The following is a 22,763-nucleotide window of genomic DNA, read 5'->3' on the forward strand; positions in this document are numbered from 1 at the left end:
GATACGAATGGCACAGGGCTCACACTTCCTCTGTGCTGGCTTCCAGGCTAAGTTCTTTTTTTTTTTTCTTTTTAAATTCCGGTATAGTTAACATACAGTGTCCTGTCAGTTTCAAGTGTACAGTATAGTGATTCAGCACTTGGGTACCTCTCACCCTGTGCTCACCACAAGTCAGGCCAAGTTCTTTACTATGTTGTTTCATTTCACTCCAGATGTTATACTGTTAATTATCCTCATTGTGCACTTGGGGAAGGTTAGGGGGGTGAGTGATCTGCCCAAGGCCAAACTTGGGGGGGTGGTTTTTGATCCCCGACCCTCACTCCAAAGCCCATCCTCTTAACCTCGGGGTGAAGAGACAGTACACGTCATAGCAGGGACAGGTAGACCACAGGCCTGAAACTACAGCATGTCAAAATAAACACTCGAGTATCATGTCACCCAAAGATATGGTTCTGTTTTACAAAATCTTAAAAAACCATCATGGCTGTGTCGCCTTTTGTAAATTGATCAATGGCTTTTCCTGGCAATTATTATCATTTTATACTATCCAAAACCTAGTTAAAAGGCAAAACCAAAAATGTTACAGCAAGGTCATGATTGAACATTTAGATTTAAAGGCTGGGCCTTATATTTGAGCCACAAGTGCTCCAAGCCCCAGACAGACGATGAAGCCAGGGCTGGGTTCAAGACGTAGGCCCCCATTGTGGGAGGTAATGACAACAGACGCACTGAGTGTCTACCCCCTGGCAGGCACTCTCACACGTGCCCCAGTTCTCAAAACAACTTTCAGCTCCATGTTACTGTCTCCCTTTCACAGATGAGAAGGCCGAGGCTCACAACCTGGAAGGGGACTTTGTATGAAGTTGAATCAAGTGGCAGCACCGGGATTCCAGCCCTGGTTTCTACTCAGCAGCACTGCTCATTTCAAGATCACAGTACTGTCTGCAGTGACCTTGACTGGTTTTAGAAAAAACTGAGTTAATAATGTTAACCTCAAACCTATATTTATAGTTGTTGGGACTATTAAGCTAGCAAGAGTGTACTCTGTTCTCCGGTTCTGCTGCTCTCCAGCCTCAGTGAGGCATTTGGTGCTTGCCCATTTATTAAAAATGCAAGAGTTGCAACAATGGCCTGGGAATTACAGGGCTTAAAGGGAAGATTCATTTTTGTTTTTTGGTTTTTTAAGGAGTTTGGGCGTTAAAGTGTTGGTTCATTTGTTTTAAACACTACTCAAGAAGACAGGGATGAGGGGGAAAACCAAGTCAAAATTAAGACCCAAAGAGATTCAGAGAAATGAGTGAGCCCGGTTTCTACAGCAATGCTAACTGGGCTGTGCTCAAAAAACCCTAAAGAAAACACTAAAGACCAGGTGAGTTGTCAGCTAAACAAAAAGATACTTATCTACAAACTAGTCACCTTTGGGAGGAAAATAGGAAAAAGGTAGAATCCAAGAGAAGGGAAGGGGTGGAGGGAGGAAGGACTAAGAGGGATTCATGTTTATTTCTCTGTGGGAACTTTGAGAAGGAACCTTTTAGTTTCCAAAGCCAAAGCAATCTTTTCCATTCAAGAGAGTCAACAAAGCCAAGTTCTGTGTCAGCTTCGTAGAATTTGTTGTGCTGCAGGAAGGCCTTTTTCCCTTCTACTGAAGAAAAAGAGCCAGTATCAGGACCTATAATAACGGCAGCTGATAATTACTGAACACCAACCAAGGGCTGGGTACTGTGCTGTGATTTACACATAATCTCAAATTTAGTTCTCACAACTTTCTAAGCAAGAGGTATTAATACACCCATTTTACAGGTGAGAAAGCTGAAGTTTAGAGATGTTAGCTTGTCCAAAGTCATGTGGCTGACAAGTTAGAGAGCAGGGATTCGTGTTCAGATACATCTCTCTCCTGAGCCACGCTCACCCTAGAAAAAACCTAGAGGCAAGGCAGAAGTCTGAGGCTACATCTTCTTGGGGTTCCTCAACAATTTTAGGGACTTGATAAAAAAAAACAAACAAACAAAAAAACAGCAGCACAACCCACTAAAGGCATCAAGACCAACCCAGGTCATGGAGGCAGGTAAACTCGGTGCCTGACAAGAGATAGCTCATCTTCAGTCAACTCTCAGAATTGCACAGAATCTGATTGATGGGGACACCTGGGTGGCTCAGCGGTTGGGCACCTGCCTTCGGCCCAGGGTGTAATCCTGGAGTCCCGGGATCAAGTCCTACATTGGGCTCTCAGCATGGAGCCTGCTTCTCCCTCTGCCTGTGTCTCTGCCTCTCTCTGTGTCTTCCATGAATAAATAAATAAAATCTTAAAAAAAAAAAAGAATCTGATTGGTGGACCAGCACTCTCCAAATCCCAGCCTCTCCTGATGCTCCCATCCCCCAGACGGCTTGGTTAACCCCTGCCTCCTCTCAGCTTTAAACCCAAACCCTATTTGTCCCCAGGCAAGATAGAGGAAGGGAGCAGGGCAAATTACTGCTTTTCCTGCCTCATACTTCCAATGACGTCATCCCAAGAGGGGGGGAAAAAAGCCATGATGTCACCATGGGACATAATCAGGGGACTCAGATGACACTTAGACTCCGGAAAAGTCCCTGACATTTCTGAAAACCAATAGCCAGAATGCCTGGAGACAGGCGAGGCCAAGCTCACTGGAAAGGAGCCCAGGACTCTTCACACCATGACTGCTGCTACTCGCTCTTCTGTTCCACTCATTTTGGGATTCAGGGCATGGGCTAACCGTGCCTTTGGCCAAAAACTCTTCACGTAGGCACTTTTGTGAGCTCAAGCCTTCAGGTGAAGATGTTTCTTCCAGTCAGAGTTTATGTTTTTCTGTCCTTGAAACACATAAACTCATCCCTCAGGACCTGTGGGCGCCAAGAGCATTCTGTTCTGACAGGGCCGCCCACTCAGAAAAGGGCAAATACAAGGAGGGGAAACAACTTGCTCTGGCCCCAAGGAGAGTCAGCAAAAGGTGGAGGGACTAGGCAGTGGAGGAGGCTGGACTGAACAACTTGATGGATCTTTCACAGGTGACATTCTACCACTCCACACATTACTCTCTCTGTGCTGCACACCTAACACAGTCTCTGCTGGGCGCACTTAATTGATGCCTCTTGTTTCCAGAGCAACCTCACCTAGGGCTGAAGGGTGGCCAGCAAGGGAAGGGCTAAGCCTATGTCTTTGAGAACCTATGTCTCTAAAGTGGGTGAAGCAGCCCATTAGTGCATGAACTCAGCCCTAAAGCTAGGTAGAGGGCAGCCCCAGTGGCACAGCGGTGTAGCGCCGCCTGCAGCCCGGGGTGTGATCCTGGGGACCCTGGATCGAGTCCCACATCGGGCTTCCTGCATGGAGCCTGCTTCTCCCTCTGCCTGTGCCTCTGCCCCCCTCTCTCTGTGTGTCTCTATGAATAAATAAATAAAATCTTAAAAAAATAAAAATAAGAAAATAAAGCTAGATAGAACCAGTGGCAGAGGTAGTGAAACAGGGCATCCAGTGGGGGAAATTGTGTGAGTTAAGACCCCAGGGCTTCCACTGAAAATAACCCTATATATCCTAGCAATCAGCACAACCAATCTCAACTAGTCTCTGTCTCTTTCCTCCCTCACAAGAAGTCCATCGGATGACATTCATTTGTTTAGAATGTATCGAAGTCGAAATTTTGGACTCTGAAAGGACAACAGTCACCACTGTTCTTTTCTTTTTTTCCTCTTCCTCTCTTTTCTTCCTTTCTTTTTCCCCCCCTCATGATACAATGAAGCACAGGTAGGGAGAGAATCAAGATTCAGAAAACGGAGCCGATAGAAGGTAGTTAAGAGAGAAGACTCTCCAGGGAGGTATAAGACTAGGCTTCAGCAGCATCACCCACAAAGGGAAAGCAGATTCCTGCAGTGTGTGGGCTTCTCCGGGGAAGCTGTAAGAGTCTGGGGCTGAGGGAGGTGTCCTCTGGCCAAGGTCTTTCAGAAACAAAGATTCTGTCTTCACCGCAGGAAACAGCCTGGAAAGGGCAGAGCCGACTTGGCCAGCCTGGAGAAGAAGCCTTGTTCTTGTGGCTCCCGGTGGAGTGCCGGGGTCAACAGGGTTTGGGGGCTGTAGGGAGTGAAGCCTGTGAGCCCTGTGGCACTCCAGGCAAGTACAGAAATGTGGGAATGTTTTATGTGCCCACTTCTCCCTGAACCTTGGATGGCCCTGCCCTATTAAGGCTAAGCCCCAATTCCCTAGAGGCAGGTGGGCTCTGAAGTTCAAAGGTACGGTCCCAGCCCAGGAAAGGGAGGTCAGAGCTCCGCGGAGGCTCTGAGGCTGCAAGGGCTTCAGCTGGCATGTCTAGTTAAAGGGATGTGTCCGTGAGGCACTGGCTGAACATCTTAGAATCTAGTCATTTGGAGATAAACGAAGAAGGAAGACAGAGTTAAACCAATACGTAAGGGCACCTGGGTGGCTCAGGGGTTGAGCATCTATCTTTGACTCAGGTTGTGATCCCGGGTCCGGGTCCAGGTCCGCATCCTATGTCTCTGCTTATGTCTCTGCCTCTCTATGTCTCTCATGAATAAATAAATAAAATCTTTATTTTATTTACTTATTTATGATAGTCACACACAGAGAGAGAGAGAGACAGACAGACAGACAGAGACATAGGCAGAGGGAGAAGCAGGCTCCATGCACCAGGAGCCCGATGTGGGATTCGATCCCGGGTCTCCAGGATCGCGCCCTGGGCCAAAGGCAGGTGCTAAACTGCTGGGATCCCCAGATAAAATCTTTAAAAAAAAGAGATCAATACATAATCACAAAGATGATGGTGAAAAGAACCCAGAATTGAGGTGGCGCACTGAATGGGGGAGGCACAAGCAGGGGGCTGCCAAGAGCTTTTAGGGGACTTAAAAAAGGCTTCACGGCCGGGGCACCTGGCTGGCTCAGAGGAGCAGGTGACTCTTGATATTGGGGTTCTGAGTTCCAGCTCTGGAGCTGGGCGTGGAGCTCACGTGAAGGGGGGAAAATGGTGCCATGGATTCCCAAAGACTCTGGACCCTCTCACCATCCTTCAACGCCCCAGTCTCTCTCAGCCACACCCCCCCTAAGAGTTATCAGGCTCTGGATGGATTTGCTTCCAATACAGAGGGGCTGTAGGGTTTCAAGGGAAGGCTGTCAAGGCAACCCCAGTGGCTCTTGATCTACCTAGGCATTTGAAGCTGGCACTTTACCAAATAAGCTCTATAGAAAGAAGTCCTCTTATTTTCTTCCTTTTCCCGTCTGGAAACAAAAGTAGGTTGTGTTTCTCCTGCCCCCATTCCTTGGAGATCCCGGAATGGAGAGCTAAAAGGGCTTCTTGGATTACCTCATCAAATTCTCAGCCCAGGATATCAGTGCCTGTGCCTTTGGCCCTGGCAACTGAAACCAAAAGCAGTTCCTGGGGCCAGGGGGACCTGCCAGGTGGTTCAGAGACCAGCCACCGGAGTGCTGCAGGGCAGCCGCTGAACCCCTGGGGCCCAGGAAATGGGGGAGTGGGTGGGTGCGATGGGCCTCTCCTGGGCTCCCTCCCCTGCCAGCAAGGAGGGTGGCGGGAGAGCCACGGGTGCGGCGGGGACCCGGCAGACCCGCGCTGGCCAGAGAAGGGCAGGGCCTGGAGGAGGCTCCACGGCCACAGCTACAGCTTTGTGCTGCGGTCGGAGCGCGCTCGCCGGGGCCTGGGTTTGCTCGCTGAGAAACTTCCCGGACGGTGTAAGCGCAACTGGACACAGCGGGGGGCAGGGACGTGCAGGGCGGCAGCGACAGGGCCCGTGGGGTAGCAGGGAAACTGGCTTCTTCCATCTCATGCATGAAAATCAAGACTGATTCTGTGCGGGTCTTTCCACCTTGCTCCGCTCCTTTTCTCATCCTTACCTCGGCCCGCGGAGGAGGCGGCGACCCTGAGCGGCGGCAGACGGGAAGCCCGCCGCGGCCCGCACTGGCGACAACCGTCCCTCCTGCCGTCCCTGCTGCCGTCCCTGCTGCCGTCCCGCCTGCCGTCCCTCCTGCCGTCCCCCCCTGCCGCCCCCCCTGCCGTCCCGCCTGCGGTCCCGCCTGCCGTCCCGCCTGCCGTCCTCCCTGCCGTCCCGCCTGCCGTCCCGCCTGCCGTCCCCCCTGCCGTCCCGCCTGCCGTCCCCCCTGCCGTCCCGCCTGCCGTCCCGCCTGCCGTCCCCCCTGCCGTCCCGCCTGCCGTCCCCCCTGCCGTCCTCCCTGCCGTCCCGCCTGCCGTCCCGCCTGCCGTCCCCCCTGCCGTCCCGCCTGCCGTCCCCCCTGCCGTCCCGCTGCCGTCCCGCCTGCCGTCCCGCCTGCCGGCCCCCCCTGCCGCCCCCCCTGCCGTCCCCCCTGCCGTCCCGCCTGCCGTCCCGCCTGCCGTCCCGCTGCCGTCCCGCCTGCCGTCCCCCCTGCCGTCCCCACTGCCGTCCCCCCTGCCGTCCCGCTGCCGTCCCGCCTGCCGTCCCCCCTGCCGTCCCGCCTGCCGTCCCCCCTGCCGTCCCGCCTGCCGTCCTCCCTGCGTCCCTCCTGCCGTCCCCCCTGCCGTCCCTTCTGCCGTCCCCCCTGCCGTCCCGCTGCCGTCCCGCCTGCCGTCCCGCCTGCCGTCCCGCCTGCCGTCCCTCCTGCCGTCCCTCCTGCCGTCCCTCCCGCGACGCGCAGTTTGCCCTCTGGACCCCAAGTCCCTCCCGCTCTCCCGCCGGGAGCCGGCCAAGGCGCCCACCGGGCCAGAGGGCGCGGGAGGCCGAAGCTGCAAATCCCTGGACAGAGAGAAACGCCAGCGGCCCCGAAGGAGCGGCCACTGCAGGTCCCGCGCGGGGCGGGGCGCGTGGCAGAAGCGAGCGCAGGGCTGGGGGCGGCCTGGCCTGGCTCGGGGCTCGGGGCTCGGGCTCGGGGCTCGGGCCCGGGCCCGGGGGCGCCGGCGGGACTTACCCCAGAGCAGGGTGAGCGGCTGGGCCGCGGGGATCAGCGCCAGGGAGTACAGGGCCGCCAAGTGGAGCAGGCTCATCAGGACCACGTTCCTCCAGACGACGCCGTGCCGCGGGCCGCCGCCGTCCCCGGGGCCTTCGACCCTCGGCCGGATCTCCTCCTTGGCGCCGCGGAAGGGGACCTGCCCCCCGTCGGCGGCCGGGCCCGGCATGGCTGGGAGCGGTGGGCGGCGGCGGCCACAGCGGGCGGGTCCCGGCCGGCGGAGCCCTCCGGGGGCGGCGGGGGGAGGTGGCCCTCTCCGGTTCCCTCCCTCTTCTTCGGCCGTTCAGCGCGCACTGAGGATGCAGGTCCCGGCGCGCGGCGTCTGCTGCTGGCGAGCCTCCCGCGCGGCTGCAGGCCGGGCTCGGCTGCGAGGAAGGGGAGGCGAGCGCCGGGGCGGGAGCGGGAGCGCGGGGGGGGGGGGGGGGGGCGGAGGGGGAGCGGGAGGGGCAGCGGGAGCGGGTCCCGGGGGAGCGGGGAGGCAGGCCCTGCAGAGCCACAGCCAATCAGGATCGCCTGTGGACTCTTAAAGAGGAAGGCGCCCTCCTGGCCTGGCTGGGCTGCCGGGCTCCGCGGCCCCGCACCGTGAGCCCTCCGGGCGGGCGGTGGGATGGGGCTCCCCTGACCCGGAGCTCACACAACTTTTGTCGTTTTTGTGTGCTTCTCCAGCTCCAAAAATACCTTTCCCTTTTGGAAGGTCTTTTTTTTTTTTTTTTTTTTTTTTTTTCTTTTGAAGGCAAAGTCCACTAGTATTGGAAAATTTAAAATGACCTGTCTGGAGTCGCAACACAAGTGAAGGCCGAATCCGTATCCGAGATGAGAATGAGAAGTCCAAGTGTCTCTGCCGGTGGAGGGATGGAGGGATGGAGGGATGGAGGGATGGAGGCAGCTGCTCAACTTTTAATTAGGCAGCTGCAGCCAGATGCCCAGGAGGTGCTCAGTTCAGTTCGTGCCTATCAGAGGACGCACACACGGTGTATCAGCCCACAGTGCCCTGCCTGCCCACCGCGCAGCCCCAGATCTGCGCAGCTCTGCTTCCGGCCTATTCTGGGCTAACCAACGCACTTCTGGACTATCTCCTTCGTTCTCAGTTGATGGAATATTGTAAATTCAGCACCATTGTGAATGGGGCTTTAGAAAAATCACCCAGAATGTTTCAAGGAAAATTAACCCGTGAAAAATGTGTGTGTGTGCACTCTTCTCTTTGCAGATAATTTAGAGCTGTGAAGAGGGGGCCCTAATTGCACAGAAGTGCTAGGAGGGGTGAGCTGGTCCTGTCCCAAGCAGGCATGGTTGCACCTAAGGCTGGTGCAGAAGAAAAAGGCCTTAGGACTGGAAGTCCGGGGCTCTGAGTTCTAGTTCTAAGTCAATGTGACCCAGCTTTGCCCTCCAGACACAAATTTCCTTATGGGGGGAACAGAACTAATTTTTACTCTTTTCTCCCAACTTGCAAAAGTCTATGAATGTGAGTTTGAAGGAGCACCATTATGTTGACAAATAAAGCTGATGTTTGGGTTACCCATTGTTAGGAATCCTTTCCAGGTTTCTGGGAAAGGGGGAAAAATTAGAACTGACTGCATAAAAGGGCCATACATGAGTATCTTACTGTTAGCAGACCTGAACCAGTCCAATCAGCTACATTAAAATAATGTCTGATTTAATGTGGCTGTGGAATTGGGGCCACTGAGGCAGTGTTACAGTGGCACTTCAGATGGAGCTGAAATTATAGAATGAAAGGAAATTTGCCTGGTGACCAGCTGGATAAATATTGGTACTGAATAATGACTAGTGAGACAAGGGAACATGAAACTAAAGGATGTCAATTTCATTAGCCTGCTCAACCTGGGCTTTATAATGAACCACTTTTTCTTCACACCAGCCCTCTCCTTCCCATTCCTACCAGACCCACATGCTGCCTGCAGGTCTTTAGTTCAGACTGCCCTTTCTCTCAGAGATGGGCTAGTTACTTAGCCAAAAATCTCTGGGTATTATAATGACTCTCCTCACACTCACTCTAACCATTCAGTCATTTATTTGGGATTTATTGGGCACCTGCTATATGCCAGGAGTAGTGAACACTGGGGATGCAAGGATGAATAAGTTTTGGTCCCTGCCCCTAAAGGAGCTCCTCACAAGGGAGGGAAGAGATTCAAACAAATGTAACTTCTTGGCTATGACTTTGGAAGGATAGGAAGGTATAGTCCATTATCAGAAAAAAAAATTATTATACATCAAGCATAGATCCCAAGAGTCCAAGGGAGACAGCAAAACAGTTCTTTACTTGACCCCTGGGTACATTGTCTATTGGATAAACTACTCCGTCTTGAATCTATCTTGAATGAATATCTTCCTCTCCTCCCTCCATTGAGTCAGACTGCATTGGCCAATCATTTGAGCAGGTTGGACTCAGGATGGAGGAGGGGATGTTTGTAGGTGTTGGGGGTGGGGGGAAGTGCTCTTTAGGTCTTTCAGACCCTGCCCACAAAAGGATAATTGAAGGAAAATGATTTTTCCAGATCTAATCTCAAAGTGAAGTCTCTACAGATACAAAATATACTTTTGTTGATAGTGACTGTCCCCTGTAGCATATTATGCCATCAGGGCTACTGTCTCTTCCCATCTAAGGTCTTTCTAAAAGACCTTAGTATATTTTCTTAGCTTTGGTCTAGAACCCAGAAGTGAATGAGTGTTCCACTTACTCCTTAATGGGGGCAATTGGGAGAGTAAACCTTATCCTGTCAAATAAATACTTACCAAAAATGTGGTTAAGAGCCCTAATAGTAATATATACAAGATAAAGTAGAGGAACAAAGGAAGGAATGGTTACAGAAGGAGGGAGGAGGAGGGGTAATATCCGAGTAGCTTTTTTTTAACTTGATTTTTTAAAGTTTTTTTTTATTTGTGGTAAAATGTGCATAAATCTTAACCATTTTTAAACGTTCAGTTCAATAGTGTTAACTATTAAATAATAAATATATAAATCTCCACACCTTTTTCAACTTGCAAAACTGAAACTCTATGCACATTAAACAATAATCCCCTATCTCTCCCTCTCCCTAGCCGGACAACTGTCATTGTACTTTCTATTTCCATGACTTTGACTACTCTAGATACCTGATATAAGTGGAATCATACAGTGTTTGTCTTTTTGTATGACTGGATTATTTCACTTAGCACAATGTCTTCAAGGTTCATCCATGTTGTATTATGTGTCAGAATTTCCTTCCTGGGATGCCTGGGTGGCTCAGTGGATGAGCGTCTGCCTTTGGCTCAGGGCGTGATCTTGGGATCCGGGATCGAGTCCCACATTGGGCTCCTTGTGGGGAGCCTGCTTCTCCCTCTGCCTGTGTCTCTGCCTCTCCCTGTGCCTCTCATAAATAAATAAAATCCTTTAAAAAAAAAAAAGAATTTCCTTCCTTTTCAAGGCCAAATAATATCCCATTGTATGTATTGCCACATTTTTCTTACCTATTAATCCTACAATGGACATTTGGGTCCCTTCCATCTTTTAGCTATTATGACTAATGCTCCTATGAATATAGGGATACAACTATTTGAAACTCTGCTTTCAATGCTTTTGGGTCTATACCCAGAAGTAGTATTGATGGATTTATGGTAATTTTATTTTTAATTTTTTGGGGGAACTCCTTCCCATAGCAGGAGCAACACCATTTACATTCCCACTAACAGTGTGCGAGAGTTCCATTTTCTCCACATCCTCGCTAACGCTTGTTATTTTTGTCGGGGTTTTTTGTTTTGTTTTTTGGATTTTTTTTTTTTTTTTTTTTTTTTTAGATTACAGCCATGGTAATTGATGTGAGGTGATATCATATTGTGGTTTTTATTTGCATTTCCGTAATAGTTAGTGATACTGAGCATCTTTTCATGGTCTTGTTGGCTGTTTGTATGTCATTGTTAGAGAAGCATCTATTTTAGTCCTTTTCCCATTTTTTAAAATTATTTTTTAAAAGATTTTATTTATTATTTATTTCAGAGAGAGAGCACACAAGCAGGAGGAGGGAGAGGGAGAAGCAGACTCCACCCCCACTGAGTGGGGAGCCTATCTGGGGCTCACTCCCAGAATCCGGAGATCATGACCTGAGCCAAAGGCAGACTCTCACCCTACTAAGCCCCCCAGGCACCCCCCTGTTCCCATTTTTTAATCGGATTTGTTGTCATTGTTCAGTTATAAGAGTTCTTTATGTACTCTGGATATTAACCTCTTATATAGATAAATTGTTTGGAAATATTTTCTCCCATTCCAAAGGTTGCCTTTTTACTGTTGTTTGTGCCCTTTGATGCATAGAATTTTTAAATTTTGATGTAGTCCAATTTACTCATTTTTACTTTTGTTACCTGTGTTCTTGGTATTGTATCTAAGAAATCATTGTGAAATCCAGTACCATGAAAATTTTCTCATTTTCTTCAAAGACTTTTTTAGTTTTAATTCTTATGTTTAGATCTTTGATCCATTTGGAGTTCATCTTTAGATCTAGTGTAAGATGAGGGTTTAACTTCATTCTTTTGCCTGTAGATATTCAGTTTTCCAAACACCATTTGTTGAAGAGACTCTCCTTTCTCTATTGAATGGTTTTGGAGAGCATTTGACCATATACTTGAGGGTTTATTTCTGGATTTTATCTTCTATTCCATTGGTCTGTATGTCTGTCTTTATGCCAGTGCCCCACATTGTTTTGATTGCTGTAGCTTTGTGATACATTTTGAAATCAAGAAGTATAAGACCACCAACTTTGTTCTTTTTTAAGATTATTTTGGCCTTTTGGGATCCATTGAGATTCCATATGAATTTAGGATAGATTTTTCTATTTCTGCAAAAAATTTTCATTGGGATTTTGATAGAGATTGCCATACATCTGAAGATCACTTTGGCTAGTATTGACATCTTAACAATATTAAGTCTCCAGTCCATAAACATGAGATGTCTTCCTATGTGTCTTCTTTAATTTTTCTCAGCAACATTTGTAGTTTTCAGTGTACAAGTCTTTTGTCTCCTTGGTTAAATTTGTCAAGTGAGGACTTTCAAGGAAGCTATCTAATAGAAATATAATGCACATCACAAATTTAAGCCACGTGTATAAATTTAAATTTTCTAGTAGCCACATTGAAAAAGTAGAGAATAAATTTTGATAGTTTCTTTAACCCAATCTATCCAAAATATTATCTTTTCAATGTGTGATCAATATAAAATTATTAAGACTTCTATACTTTTTTCCCCACACTGTACCTTCAAAATCAATTGTTTATAGTTATGGCAAAGCACATCTTAAAATTCAGGTTAGCCCTATAGCAAGTGCTTAATAGCCCCGTGTGGCTCCTGGCTACCATATTGGAGAGCACAGTTTTGAAGGATGTGTAGTTTATTAGACAAATAAATGGCAGAGGACATTCCAGCAGAGAAAGTAGTGCAAGCAAAAGCTGTTGCATTTGGCATTTAGGGAGGTATCTGGAATATCTAAAGTGAAAGTAGGGAAACAGTGGGAGATGAAGCTGAAATGTCATGTAGTGGGCAGCACATGAAGGTAGGTGGGTCTCATGAATGTCATGCAGAAAGAGCTATGTGGTAGGTGAGGGGAGCCATGGAAAGGCTTTATGCAGCATAATAAGCTAATCAAATTTGTATGACAGAAAGACCACTCTAGAGGAGGTATAGAAAATGACTGGATTGGAGGTAGAGAGAGGAAAGACTGAAGGCAAGAGGACCGGTTAGGGCACTATTTAAAGAGTCTGATCAAGTGAAGAAGAGGGTCAGAAGTAAGGCAAAGTCACAGATTCTGGAGAAGAGGGATAAATCCAAAGAAACTAAAAGAAGAACCAACAGGACTTCATGTTTGATTGAACATGAAAGAGGAAGAAAAAAGAATAGAAGATTCTTTTTGGCTCTCTGGATTTGGTATTCAAGTGAAAGTGTCACTTACTGGGATACTAAATCTGTGCTTATTAGCATCTTTGTAAAATGGGGATAATAATAACTACTTTATAGTATTTTTGTGGCAACTAAAGGTTAGCACAGAGTCTGGCATGTAGTAAGGAGCCCATAAATATTAATCATTATTGTCACCATAATCATTCAAATTATCATTTTGGAGACTGGGACCAAAGAAACAAGAGCAAGTTAAAAAAGGAAAAGAAGTCTTGCTTTATCAGACATCCAAGTAGATGTGTTCAGGTCAAGGCTGGAAGAGAATTTAGTCATAGTTCAATAGTAAAATACATGGCGATAGAAGTAGTTGCCCTGGAAGGTAGAAAAAGTCTGGGTGGAATTCTTGTGAACTACTACTATTCATGAGAATGGTAAAGAAAGAGAAGCCCCTGGTGTAGACTGAGAAGACGAAAAAGGTAGGAGAATCAGCAAAATGTGGGAGAGGATTCACAAAATTAAATGTTACAGAAATGCTATCAAGGAGGGAAAATGAGGAGCTCACTACATACAAAGGTCATTGCTGACCTTTGCCAAGGCCTTTTCAGTGAGTTATAGGAACAGACTTTACACAGAAATTTAAGAATAAGGAGGAGGAGACAAGCATAGCATATATATATAAATCATGGTTTCAAGAAGCTTGGCAGTGAGGAAGGATGGAGAAGCAAAACTGAGTGTGTGTCTAAGGGTTCAGATAAGAGGAATTCCAGCACAGTTGTTGGCTAGTGGAAAGATCATGAAAGGTCAAAGGTCAAAAACAGGAGGAAGAGGATGCTTGATGGAGCTAGTTTTCTAGGGTTAGGGAGGGGGTTAGGTAAGATGATCAGGTGATCAGATGGTTGCATTTTGAACAGAGGAACAGCTTATTCTTAGAGACTGGAAGGAAATGAGACTGAGGGCAGATAGAGCTTCTGGAGTCAGTAAAGAGAGGGAGGGTGCCACGATAGCCTGTTTCTTTTGCAGGGTGTTGGGCTGGCTGAGAGACAGGGGCACCCAAAATGGTGGACATCTCAAATTGGGCCAAAATGGCTGATCTTCCCGCCAAAGCAGCCATGACCACCACATCATCTCCAGTAAATCAAAGCCTAGACAGGAAACCGAAACTTTCCATCCTGGACTTTCCAGCCAGGGACCACCTCCCATCGTCTGTACTATCCCTACCCCCAGCCAATCACCTAGGGACAAGGTGTTAGGCAAGGGACCCACCCGGATCCAGACCCGGAACCAATAAGGCTTAAAAACCCTCACACTCCCCAACTCCGGTGCAACTTCCCTGACTCGGGCCACCTCTCTGAGTCACGAACCTCGCCCAGGAGTGCTCCCCATTGAAAGCACTCTTGAACCTATTGCCTGGCTCTGCTGTTTTTTTTTTTTTTTTTTTTTTTAATTTCTCCCCATTCATTTTGGAAAAAACCTAACACAGGGTAGGTCAGGTCATCTGTGGTGTAAGCAGAGTAGGAATTTGGTAGAGAGCTGGAAAAAGTGATGAAGGCTTCCAAGAGCTGTTGAGCAGAATGAAAGGGGAAGCTGACCAAGGACTCTTTAAAAGTTGTTGAGCCAAATTAAGGGCCCAACTCAGAATGGGTGCTCCAAGCTTATAATGGCATCAGTCTGCACAGTTACAGTTACACAGCCTCATTCAGCAGTCTGATGCAATATCCAAATTGAAGTAGGTATAGGGATTTGATGGGAGGACAGGAGAGCCAGGTAATCAAGGTGTTGGTGAGAGAAGTTTGTGCAGAGCCCAGGCTGGGGAAAGGAGATGTGATCAGAAGGAGGCTAAAAACTCATATACAGTAGAGGAATCAAAGGCATCAATATTTTGAAAAAAGTTGATGAGCAGATTTCTTTGTTAGGGAATGAGAATAAAGTTACTAATGGTCAATGTGCTCCAAGAGTAAGATTTGGGACTTAAGATCTCTAGTGGTAGAAGAGTTTCCAATGATCCACTCCAAGGTGAAGCTACAGGATTATAATAGGAGTGGCTGTTTTTTTTTTTTTTTTTAAGATTTTATTTATTTATTCATGAGAGACAAAGAGAGAGAGAGAGAGAGAGAGGCAGAGAATTAGGCAGAGGGAGAAGCAGGCTCCACACAGGGAGCCCGACGTGGGACTCGATCCCAGGTCTCCAGAATCATGCCCTGATCTGAAGGCAGGCGCTTAACCGCTGAGCTTTCCAGGCGTCCCAGGAGTGGCTGTTTTGGAGATGAGAAGGTCAAAGGAACACTGGTGCTGAGGAGGTTGATATTTACTGGACAAGACCTTCCCAAGAGTTTGAAATCACACATGATGGGTGCCCAAATTTAGCTGAAGAAGACTGTGAGCCAGGTGCCCAATGGTTTGAGGGGAGGCTTCCTTCACAAGACCAAGTAACAGCTTTCAATTGTCAAGATCATGTGGGTATTTCATTATTTTTTAATCACGCTGGAGAGATGGACTTGCTGCAGTTATAAAACCTGCCTGATCTAGAAGCCAGGGTGCATTTGAGGGGTCCAGACTGGGAAAAGAAGCATAACTGGGTAGGTTGGAGGGATTCAGACCTTCAAAGAACAAATTGTAGCTGCAGCAGGGAACTGTGAAATAAAATCACCTGCTCTATCAGAGGTAACCATTTAAGGCAACTCCCTTAGCACCAGGAAGGGCTACATCTGAAGTTCTTGTGGAATTAAACAAGGAGGCAGGGGACGCTGCCTTTTGGATGAGATCCATGGACAACAACTTCAAATGTAAACAATCTTTGTGCACCTCGGGGTGAAAGAAACACTCATAGGCTTTAGGTTAATTTCAGAGTAGCATAAAGTTGGGAAGTTAGCATCCAAGATTACTAGATTGGTTTTGAGAGGCAGTAACACTATGGGCTTAATAGAAAATTAGTCTTCTCAGCTTCTTCTAGTCACAGAAGGGTCGGTCCCTTTTTCTGTATTAAATGGATTGGAAACATTTCTCATTGAGATTTTATAGCAGTGGATGAGAGGGGAACTTGTTGCTGTAAAATGAATGATTCTATTGCTTTGGATGTGAAGAGAGTGGGGAGTATTTTTTTTTTTTTTTAACAAAAGCCTAGCTTTATTACTTAAAACTTCCCACATTTCCTGACCACCCTTAATAAAGTGCTACAATTTGGCAGCACGAAACCAGGCATGGGAGATGGCCAGATTTAAAGGCCTTTACTTCCTAATTTTTAGTTAAGAGTGTCTACTTGATAAAAAATGCACTGGAATACTGAAACCAATCAAAACCTGTCTCATCTGCTGCTCTTGGCATCTTCCCGAGTCATCTTCAGTTTGAATCTCGTAACATTCTTTCATTCAATATCTATTTATTGAGCCTCTTCTAGAAGCCAAGCATAAGCTCAGCTGCATGGACAGAGGAGTATATGGCTATGCTTATGGTCCAGTAGGGAAGCCAGATAGCAATCAAATACTCACTATAAGAAGACTACAACACAAACTCTAACAGATGCTGTGGAAGGATCACTGATCATCTTTTAAAGACCTGGTTATGGCAAGGTAACATTTGTGAATACCTACACTACATTCCCCTTTGATCAACACGTGGCTGAAACCAAGGTGCACAAACCAAAGCAAATCCCCCCCCCCATGTCTCTCTCTCCCCCTGCTGTGAAATCCCAGCTCTCTGAAATAAATGAATAATCCTTATTATTGTGACAGAAGAAAGACAGTATTGACAAGGTTTTCACCCACATCTCTTCCAGCTCTCCAGTTCCCCTTCACCCACAAACATCTGCCCCATTTTCTTTTAGGATCCTTATTTTGGTTTCCAAGGGCAGATAAACGTAGAGAAGTTCTTATTTACTTTTCAGTATTAGCAGCGTGATTGTTTCTGTTTCAATGACCTCTTTCTCTCCCTGCTGTGTCAATGACCACAGGCTGCTCTTAAAAGGCAAAGGCCCCTGTTGTTCTCAGGTGGGAAGGGGGCATTTGTAAATAGAGTTCAGGAATGTCAAAAGGGTGACCCAGATTTGCAGCACCAGAGAAAAAACTCGTTCATTGTTGAGTATCTGTCGTATGTAATCAAACGTGGCCTATTCTTGATGTGGGGAACAGGTGTGTAGAAGGGTTAATTTCATGGTAATATAGATCATTACAGAGGGGAACTCACTACTTAAGGACCTCAAGGCCGAGCAAATGTATTTATTCCAAGTCCTCAAATTAGAAACATTTTTTTTTTATTGCCTGCATACTTATTTCCAACCAAGGAAAGTGCTGCATTGATTTTTCTCCAAATTAGCAGTGAAATTAATTCTACAAAAGGAAAAAAAGGTATCCAAATATAAATAGGCCTGAGCTCTGTCATCTTTCTTCAAAGCTTTGGTGCTTATCCAAATTTGTTTTCCATTCCCTTTGAGGGAAAATACAAAGTTAATATACAAAGATGCTGTAGGAAAGATAGATGGAAAACAGACTTCCAGAGCTGGAAGTGAAATTAGAGATCATCTAGTCCTACCTCTCATTTTACAAATGGGAGGCAGAAGTGGTGGCATTTGACTGACAATGAGTGGCAGAGAAGACACTCAAACTGTTTTTTGACTCTCAGACAGGTGCTCTTCTACACTACCCCCTATGCAACTTTTTACTGTGACCATCCAGGGCTTCCCTCCAGTAGGTAAGGGTTGTTTTGGTCTACTCTCTCCCTGCTTTTCTCTAAATTGCACCCTTTCCTTTGGGAAACTGTCCCATGGGGGTTCTGGTGGGAGCTTCAAATCACTGTGCTCATCCTATATGTGGGCCAGCCAGTTCTGGTATCCTATCTCTCTGGGCACAGAACTCAATTAGGTAGTGAGCATGAGACCCAGGAGGAAGCAACTGGAATTGTCTTTGTGATCAGTTTTAGGGTACTGTGAGAGGTTTCCTCTCCCCTTGGTATATCACAAGCCATGGAGATGTAGGCTTTGGACTGCCAGGCGCCCTTTTCCCTAGCACATAGAGAACCTGCTTTAAAAAAGCCAACACGCAATGCTCAGTAACTTTATCCACTTATTATAACCATATTCCTTGTTTGTGGGAAATGCCAGGTCTCTGCAGACTAATAGGAGGGAAAAGAGCGAAATTAGCAGAACTCATTTTTGTTGCAGCAGCAGTTATTTTGAATAAAATGTGGTTTTGTGGAAGCAATATGCTTACTAGGCTGAGGTCTGGGGTTGAATTCAGATTCTACTGCTTACCAGTTGCACCAGGAAAGCTGAGGTCCCTTCAGGGTGTTCAAGCAGCACCTCTCAGTAGAGGACTCTGTGGACCTGATCTCTCCTGAAGACTCCTTTGGGCAAAAAAGGTGGTCAGGAAGGTTATCAGTTACTTGGAAATAGTCAGAGGGACAAGAAGTTAAAATGAACTTTGGTCACTTTTAGGAGATGGTTGCTTTCCTTCTACGCTATTGAAGTCTGTTTTGATATTCCATTCCACCACACATTCTAGTCCTCCTAGAGTGTGAGGTTCCTTTACTGAGCGAAATGAAATGAAATGATTTCTCATCATTAACCAAATCATACTTGTTGGCCAGCCTTAATGGTTTCCTTGAATTACTACCCTTTTACTTACCAGAAAAAACAGTCTGGAACTTTCCTTTCTAATCAAATTTGAATCCATTCTGTTCCTATAGTAAACTCCCAGCTGGTTCATTTTTACGTCGCCTACTTGGAAATGTTTGGACATCAAGTTTTCCTACAGAACTGTATGAAACCTGTTATAAATACCTACTGAAGTAAAGAAACCAAGTTAATGGGGCGCCTGGGTGGCTCAGTCGGTTAAGCATCTGCCTTTGGCTCAGGTCATGATCCTAGAGTCTTAGGATCAAGCCCCATGTGGGGCTCCTTGCTCAGTGGGGAGTCTGCTTCTCCCTCTGCTTCTGCCCCTCCTCCTACTCCTTCTCTCTCTTTCAAATAAATAAACAAAATATTAAAAAAAACAACAAACAAGTTAATAACAGCACTAAAGTGCTACTCTCTAGAGCTGAGAAGTGAAAATGCCTTTAAAGGTATAAAAGAGGGATCCCTGGGTGGCTCAGCGGTTTGGCGCCTGCCTTTGGTCCAGGGTGTGATCCTGGAGTCCCGGGATCGAGTCCCACGTCGGGCTCCCTGCATGGAGCCTGCTTCTCCCTCTGCCTGTGTCTCTGCCTCTCTCTCTCTATGTCTATCATGAATAAATAAATAAAATCTTAAAAAATAAAGGTATAAAAGAGATAAAGGAAGATGTTTGAGACAAAAATTTCATTAGGATTTACTTCATATACACTAAAATTCCGACAAACTCTTGTATTTTTTTGAAGTAGAAAGTTTCCTGTACTTCGCAAGGCTTCTGAAGCCATCCCTGCTCTGACCCCACATTTGCACAGCATGAACCCACTAATTCACAAAAGGTGGTTTTAGAAAGGTCATGGACTGGGAAATTATTATAAGGCACAGCAATAAAAGCAGGAACAGGCCTACCTGATGAACAATAGCCTTATAGGTCTATGGAATGTCAGGCAAAAATTGAATTCAAATTCAACAGGGAGTGCATCTCCATTAAAATAAAGACTTCAGACATTACTGGGTAATGATGTTTATACAAAGTCATTCTAGGTGTTTCAGACTAACAACATTGCTTGCTAAATAAATACGTTAGCAGATCTCTGGAAACATGAGTCCAGAATGCAAAAAACATGTAACATAGTTATACCAAAGTCTATTTTCGGGGTGCCTGAGTGGCTTAGTTGGTTGGGCATCTGACTCTTGATTTCAGTTCAGATCACAATCTCAGGGTGTGAGGTCTGACTCAGGCCCCATGTCTGGCTCCTGCTCAGCAGGGAAGTCTGCTGGAAATTCTTTCTCTTTCTCCCTCTGCCCCTCCCCCTATGAATGTGCACACTCTCTCAAATAAAAAAGTCTATTTCCTTTTGCTGGATTTTATTAGCTTTTTTCAAGATCTACACCAACCACGTTAAAACTCACACATCCCCTTCCTTTCCAACTAGGGCCTGGCAGAATGGCTCCCGCAAAGAAGGGTGGCGAGAAGAAGAAGGGCCGTTCTGCCATCAACGAGGTAGTGACCAGAGAATACACCATCAACATTCAAAAACATATCCATGGAGTGGGTTTCAAGAAGCGTGCCCCTCGGGCACTCAAAGAGATCCGGAAATTTGCCATGAAGGAGATGGGAACTCCAGATGTGCCCATTGACACCAGCTCAACAAAGCTGTCTGGGCCAAAGGAATAAGGAATGTTCCATACCGTATCCATGTGCGGTTGTCCAGAAAACGTAATGAGGATGAAGATTCACCAAACAAGCTCTACATGCTGGTTAGAGAGAGAGGCAGAAAGGCAGAGACACAGGCAGAGGGAGAAGCAGGCTTCATGCAGGGAGCCCAATGTGGGACTCGATACTGGGTCCCCAGGATCACGCCCTGGGCCGAAGGTGGTGCTAAACCACTGGGCCACTGGGGCTGCCCAGATTTGGCATATTTATCTGTAAGACTAAATAGTTAAGATTTTCTGTGCATAGATAGTCCCTCTTATTGAGATGCTACCTGCGACATCCTCAGCATTTGGTGAACACCCACAGATCTGTCAGCAGTTCCATGGGAATGCTGCCATTATAGAGGTGGAACAGAATCAAGAGCGGCGCATGCATACTTATGTATGTATGCATACACTATTTGCTGAATCTTCAGGACAGTTCCAAATGATGTCTCCACCAGCAGAAGAGTCAACAGTTGACCTTGCAGTCACTCTTGGGTGAACCCAAATCTGGCTCAGGAGACAAATAGTTATCAAGAAAAGTGTTAACCAGTTACCATCCCTCCCTTTGCCTTCTAGGTGGGTGTTAATCAGGGTACATCTGGTTGCCAGGAACTCTACTGTATCTTTCTGTCCTCCTGAGTACATGGGAGTTTTCTGAATCCAAAGTAATATATAGGCTCATTGGGCTCTCAGTCAAGTTTAAAGCAGTTGTTCTCAACTTCTTCCTGCTGCCACACTATTCAAATGCACAACTACCTCTATCAGCTATGTTTCCCATTACATACAGATTCTCCAGTGGGGCCTAAGAATACATCCATCCCACTCAGCACAAAGGGCCGCATGAAGAAGAATAGAGAAGAGGAGGTGCGATATAGAAAAGCATCTCCCAGAGATCTGACACACCTCCTGGCTGACACCCAGGCCCACCTATCAGGTTCCCTCTCACCCCTTTGTTTCAAAATTCAGTAGGTTAAAGAAATAAAAAGCACCCAACAAAGGGCAAAACTGAACAAATTTGGGATTCAGAAAGAATGACTCATCACTATGCATGAAGTAATGGCAAGGGTACAGCTATAATCTTCCCAAACTAAACAACAGATCCACTACAACTTTGTGTAAGACTAACTTTATACAGAGGTGCCTGAATTATCCAGGTATACAATGCAATGTCTTTGGAATTGAAAACGTTAAAAACAGGCTCATTTACAAAATCAAGTTGAAAATTTTTCTCTAGAACACAAACTTTTTGAAAGTTGTTCTGTTTTCTTCATGAAAACAAACTACACTCTTTCCATAATCTTCTTTTATCTTCATACTTCAGAGACAACACAATATTTTGGGTTCAGCTCGTCTTACCACACTGTCCATTTATGTGGAATTTCTCAAGGTTACAAGCCATGTGGAAAAATGTCTCCACAGTAGGGAGAAAAAAATATCACAATGCTGTATTGAAAAAGGAAAGATAATGGCTGCTTAGATGTCAGTGACAAATTATTTTTTACACTTATACTTGTAAAATCTTTGGAGTTGGCCAGGGCTCTACTGCCACCTACTCTTGTTTCTCATCTTTTGGGAATTTGTTCTTTTTGTAAAATGCTGCCAATTATGCCATTATCATTTCAGGGTAAACATAACACAAATTCTAACTATAAGGGCAATGGATGAAAAAAATTACAAGAGGCTAGCCTGCTGTTCTGATGGAGTCTTGGGCTGACCCCATAATTGAGGGTTAGCTGTAGAAGACCAAGCTGCCACTTTAGTCAGTGAGTCACAGAACTAAGACTACTATATACTCCCAGGAGACAGAAGGCAGGGTGCTGAGAGATCACCCCAGTCCTGAGGTTCCAATGTTTACACACGCTATCAAGATCCACCTTTTTTTAGTTATAAAACTATTCTGAGCTAAACATTGAGTGATTAATTTTTAAAAGAGAGGTTTTATTTGGTAAGTGGGGAATCCCAGCAAAACAAAGTGAGAGGTTCTTGCAAACTACTTCACCCAGAATGTACAAAACCTGAGGAACACTCTTACTCACTACTCTTACTCCTTGAAACAGCAACTCTATCTCCATGGTAGTCAGAATGTTTATTTTCTAGTTTTCCAACCTACTTAGGTAGAATTACATAATGTAACAATGAAGAATTATTAGTATCTAATTCTCAAGACTTTATGGGGACCATTATCTTTTGTTTACCATACTGTTAAGACAAATTATAAAAAAATCACTTGACAGAAAAACTGCCTGAAAAATAGCTGCCTTTGATTCAGGAGGTGACAGAAATTAAAGTTTTCCTTCTAAACTTAAACACCAGGGCTCTGTGTGACTTTTAAAAAAATGGATGAACAAATTCTAAATATAAAATGGAGATAATTCAATCTTAAAACTCAAGCAGAATATTGAAAACATTAATAGAAAAAAGTCCAATGTATTCCACAGAACAAAAAAATCAGTCTTTTCCATTGGATATTTAAAGCTAGTGATCCCACTCTTCATTAATCTTTGCTAAAATCTATGTAAACCTCTAGATTTAGTTATTTGTTCAGAACCGGAGTGAAGCCAAAGACACAAAAAATAGGGATTAAACTAAACTGTGAGCAGTTGTTTAAAAAAAAAGACTACATACACATAAAA

General features: G+C 46.0%; 2 protein-coding genes and 1 long non-coding RNA gene across 3 annotated transcripts in view; 2 read left to right on the forward strand and 1 right to left on the reverse strand.

The window, feature by feature from the left end:
- SCD5 (stearoyl-CoA desaturase 5) overlaps positions 1-7,315 on the reverse strand; it is a 150,133-nt gene extending 142,818 nt beyond the window's left edge. Inside the window, exon 1 of the mRNA XM_025426216.3 lies at positions 6,920-7,315. Coding sequence (XP_025282001.1) covers positions 6,920-7,127 — 208 coding nt within the window. The 5' untranslated portion in view covers positions 7,128-7,315. The remainder of the gene's footprint in view (positions 1-6,919) is intronic.
- On the forward strand, positions 5,387-8,473 carry LOC118353143 (uncharacterized). Its single transcript, XR_007407791.1, has 2 exons — positions 5,387-5,710; positions 7,692-8,473. It is a non-coding gene; the product is annotated as an uncharacterized LOC118353143 (long non-coding RNA).
- Positions 8,474-19,831: 11,358 nt separating this feature from the next.
- LOC112646307 (60S ribosomal protein L31-like) lies at positions 19,832-20,180 on the forward strand. The gene has a single exon (XM_035709675.2). It carries the CDS (start codon positions 19,877-19,879, stop codon positions 20,105-20,107), a length of 231 nt encoding a protein of 76 aa, XP_035565568.1. The 5' UTR covers positions 19,832-19,876; the 3' UTR covers positions 20,108-20,180.
- Positions 20,181-22,763: the final 2,583 nt, after the last annotated feature.

This window comes from Canis lupus, chromosome 32 (genome assembly GCF_003254725.2).
Source record: "Canis lupus dingo isolate Sandy chromosome 32, ASM325472v2, whole genome shotgun sequence".
NCBI classification, from domain to species: Eukaryota; Metazoa; Chordata; class Mammalia; order Carnivora; family Canidae; genus Canis; species Canis lupus.

Coding starts and splice junctions, on each gene's coding strand:
- LOC112646307 (XM_035709675.2), top strand. CDS start 19,877: ATGGCTCCCGCAAAGAAGGGTGGCGAGAAGAAGAAGGGCCGTTCTGCC.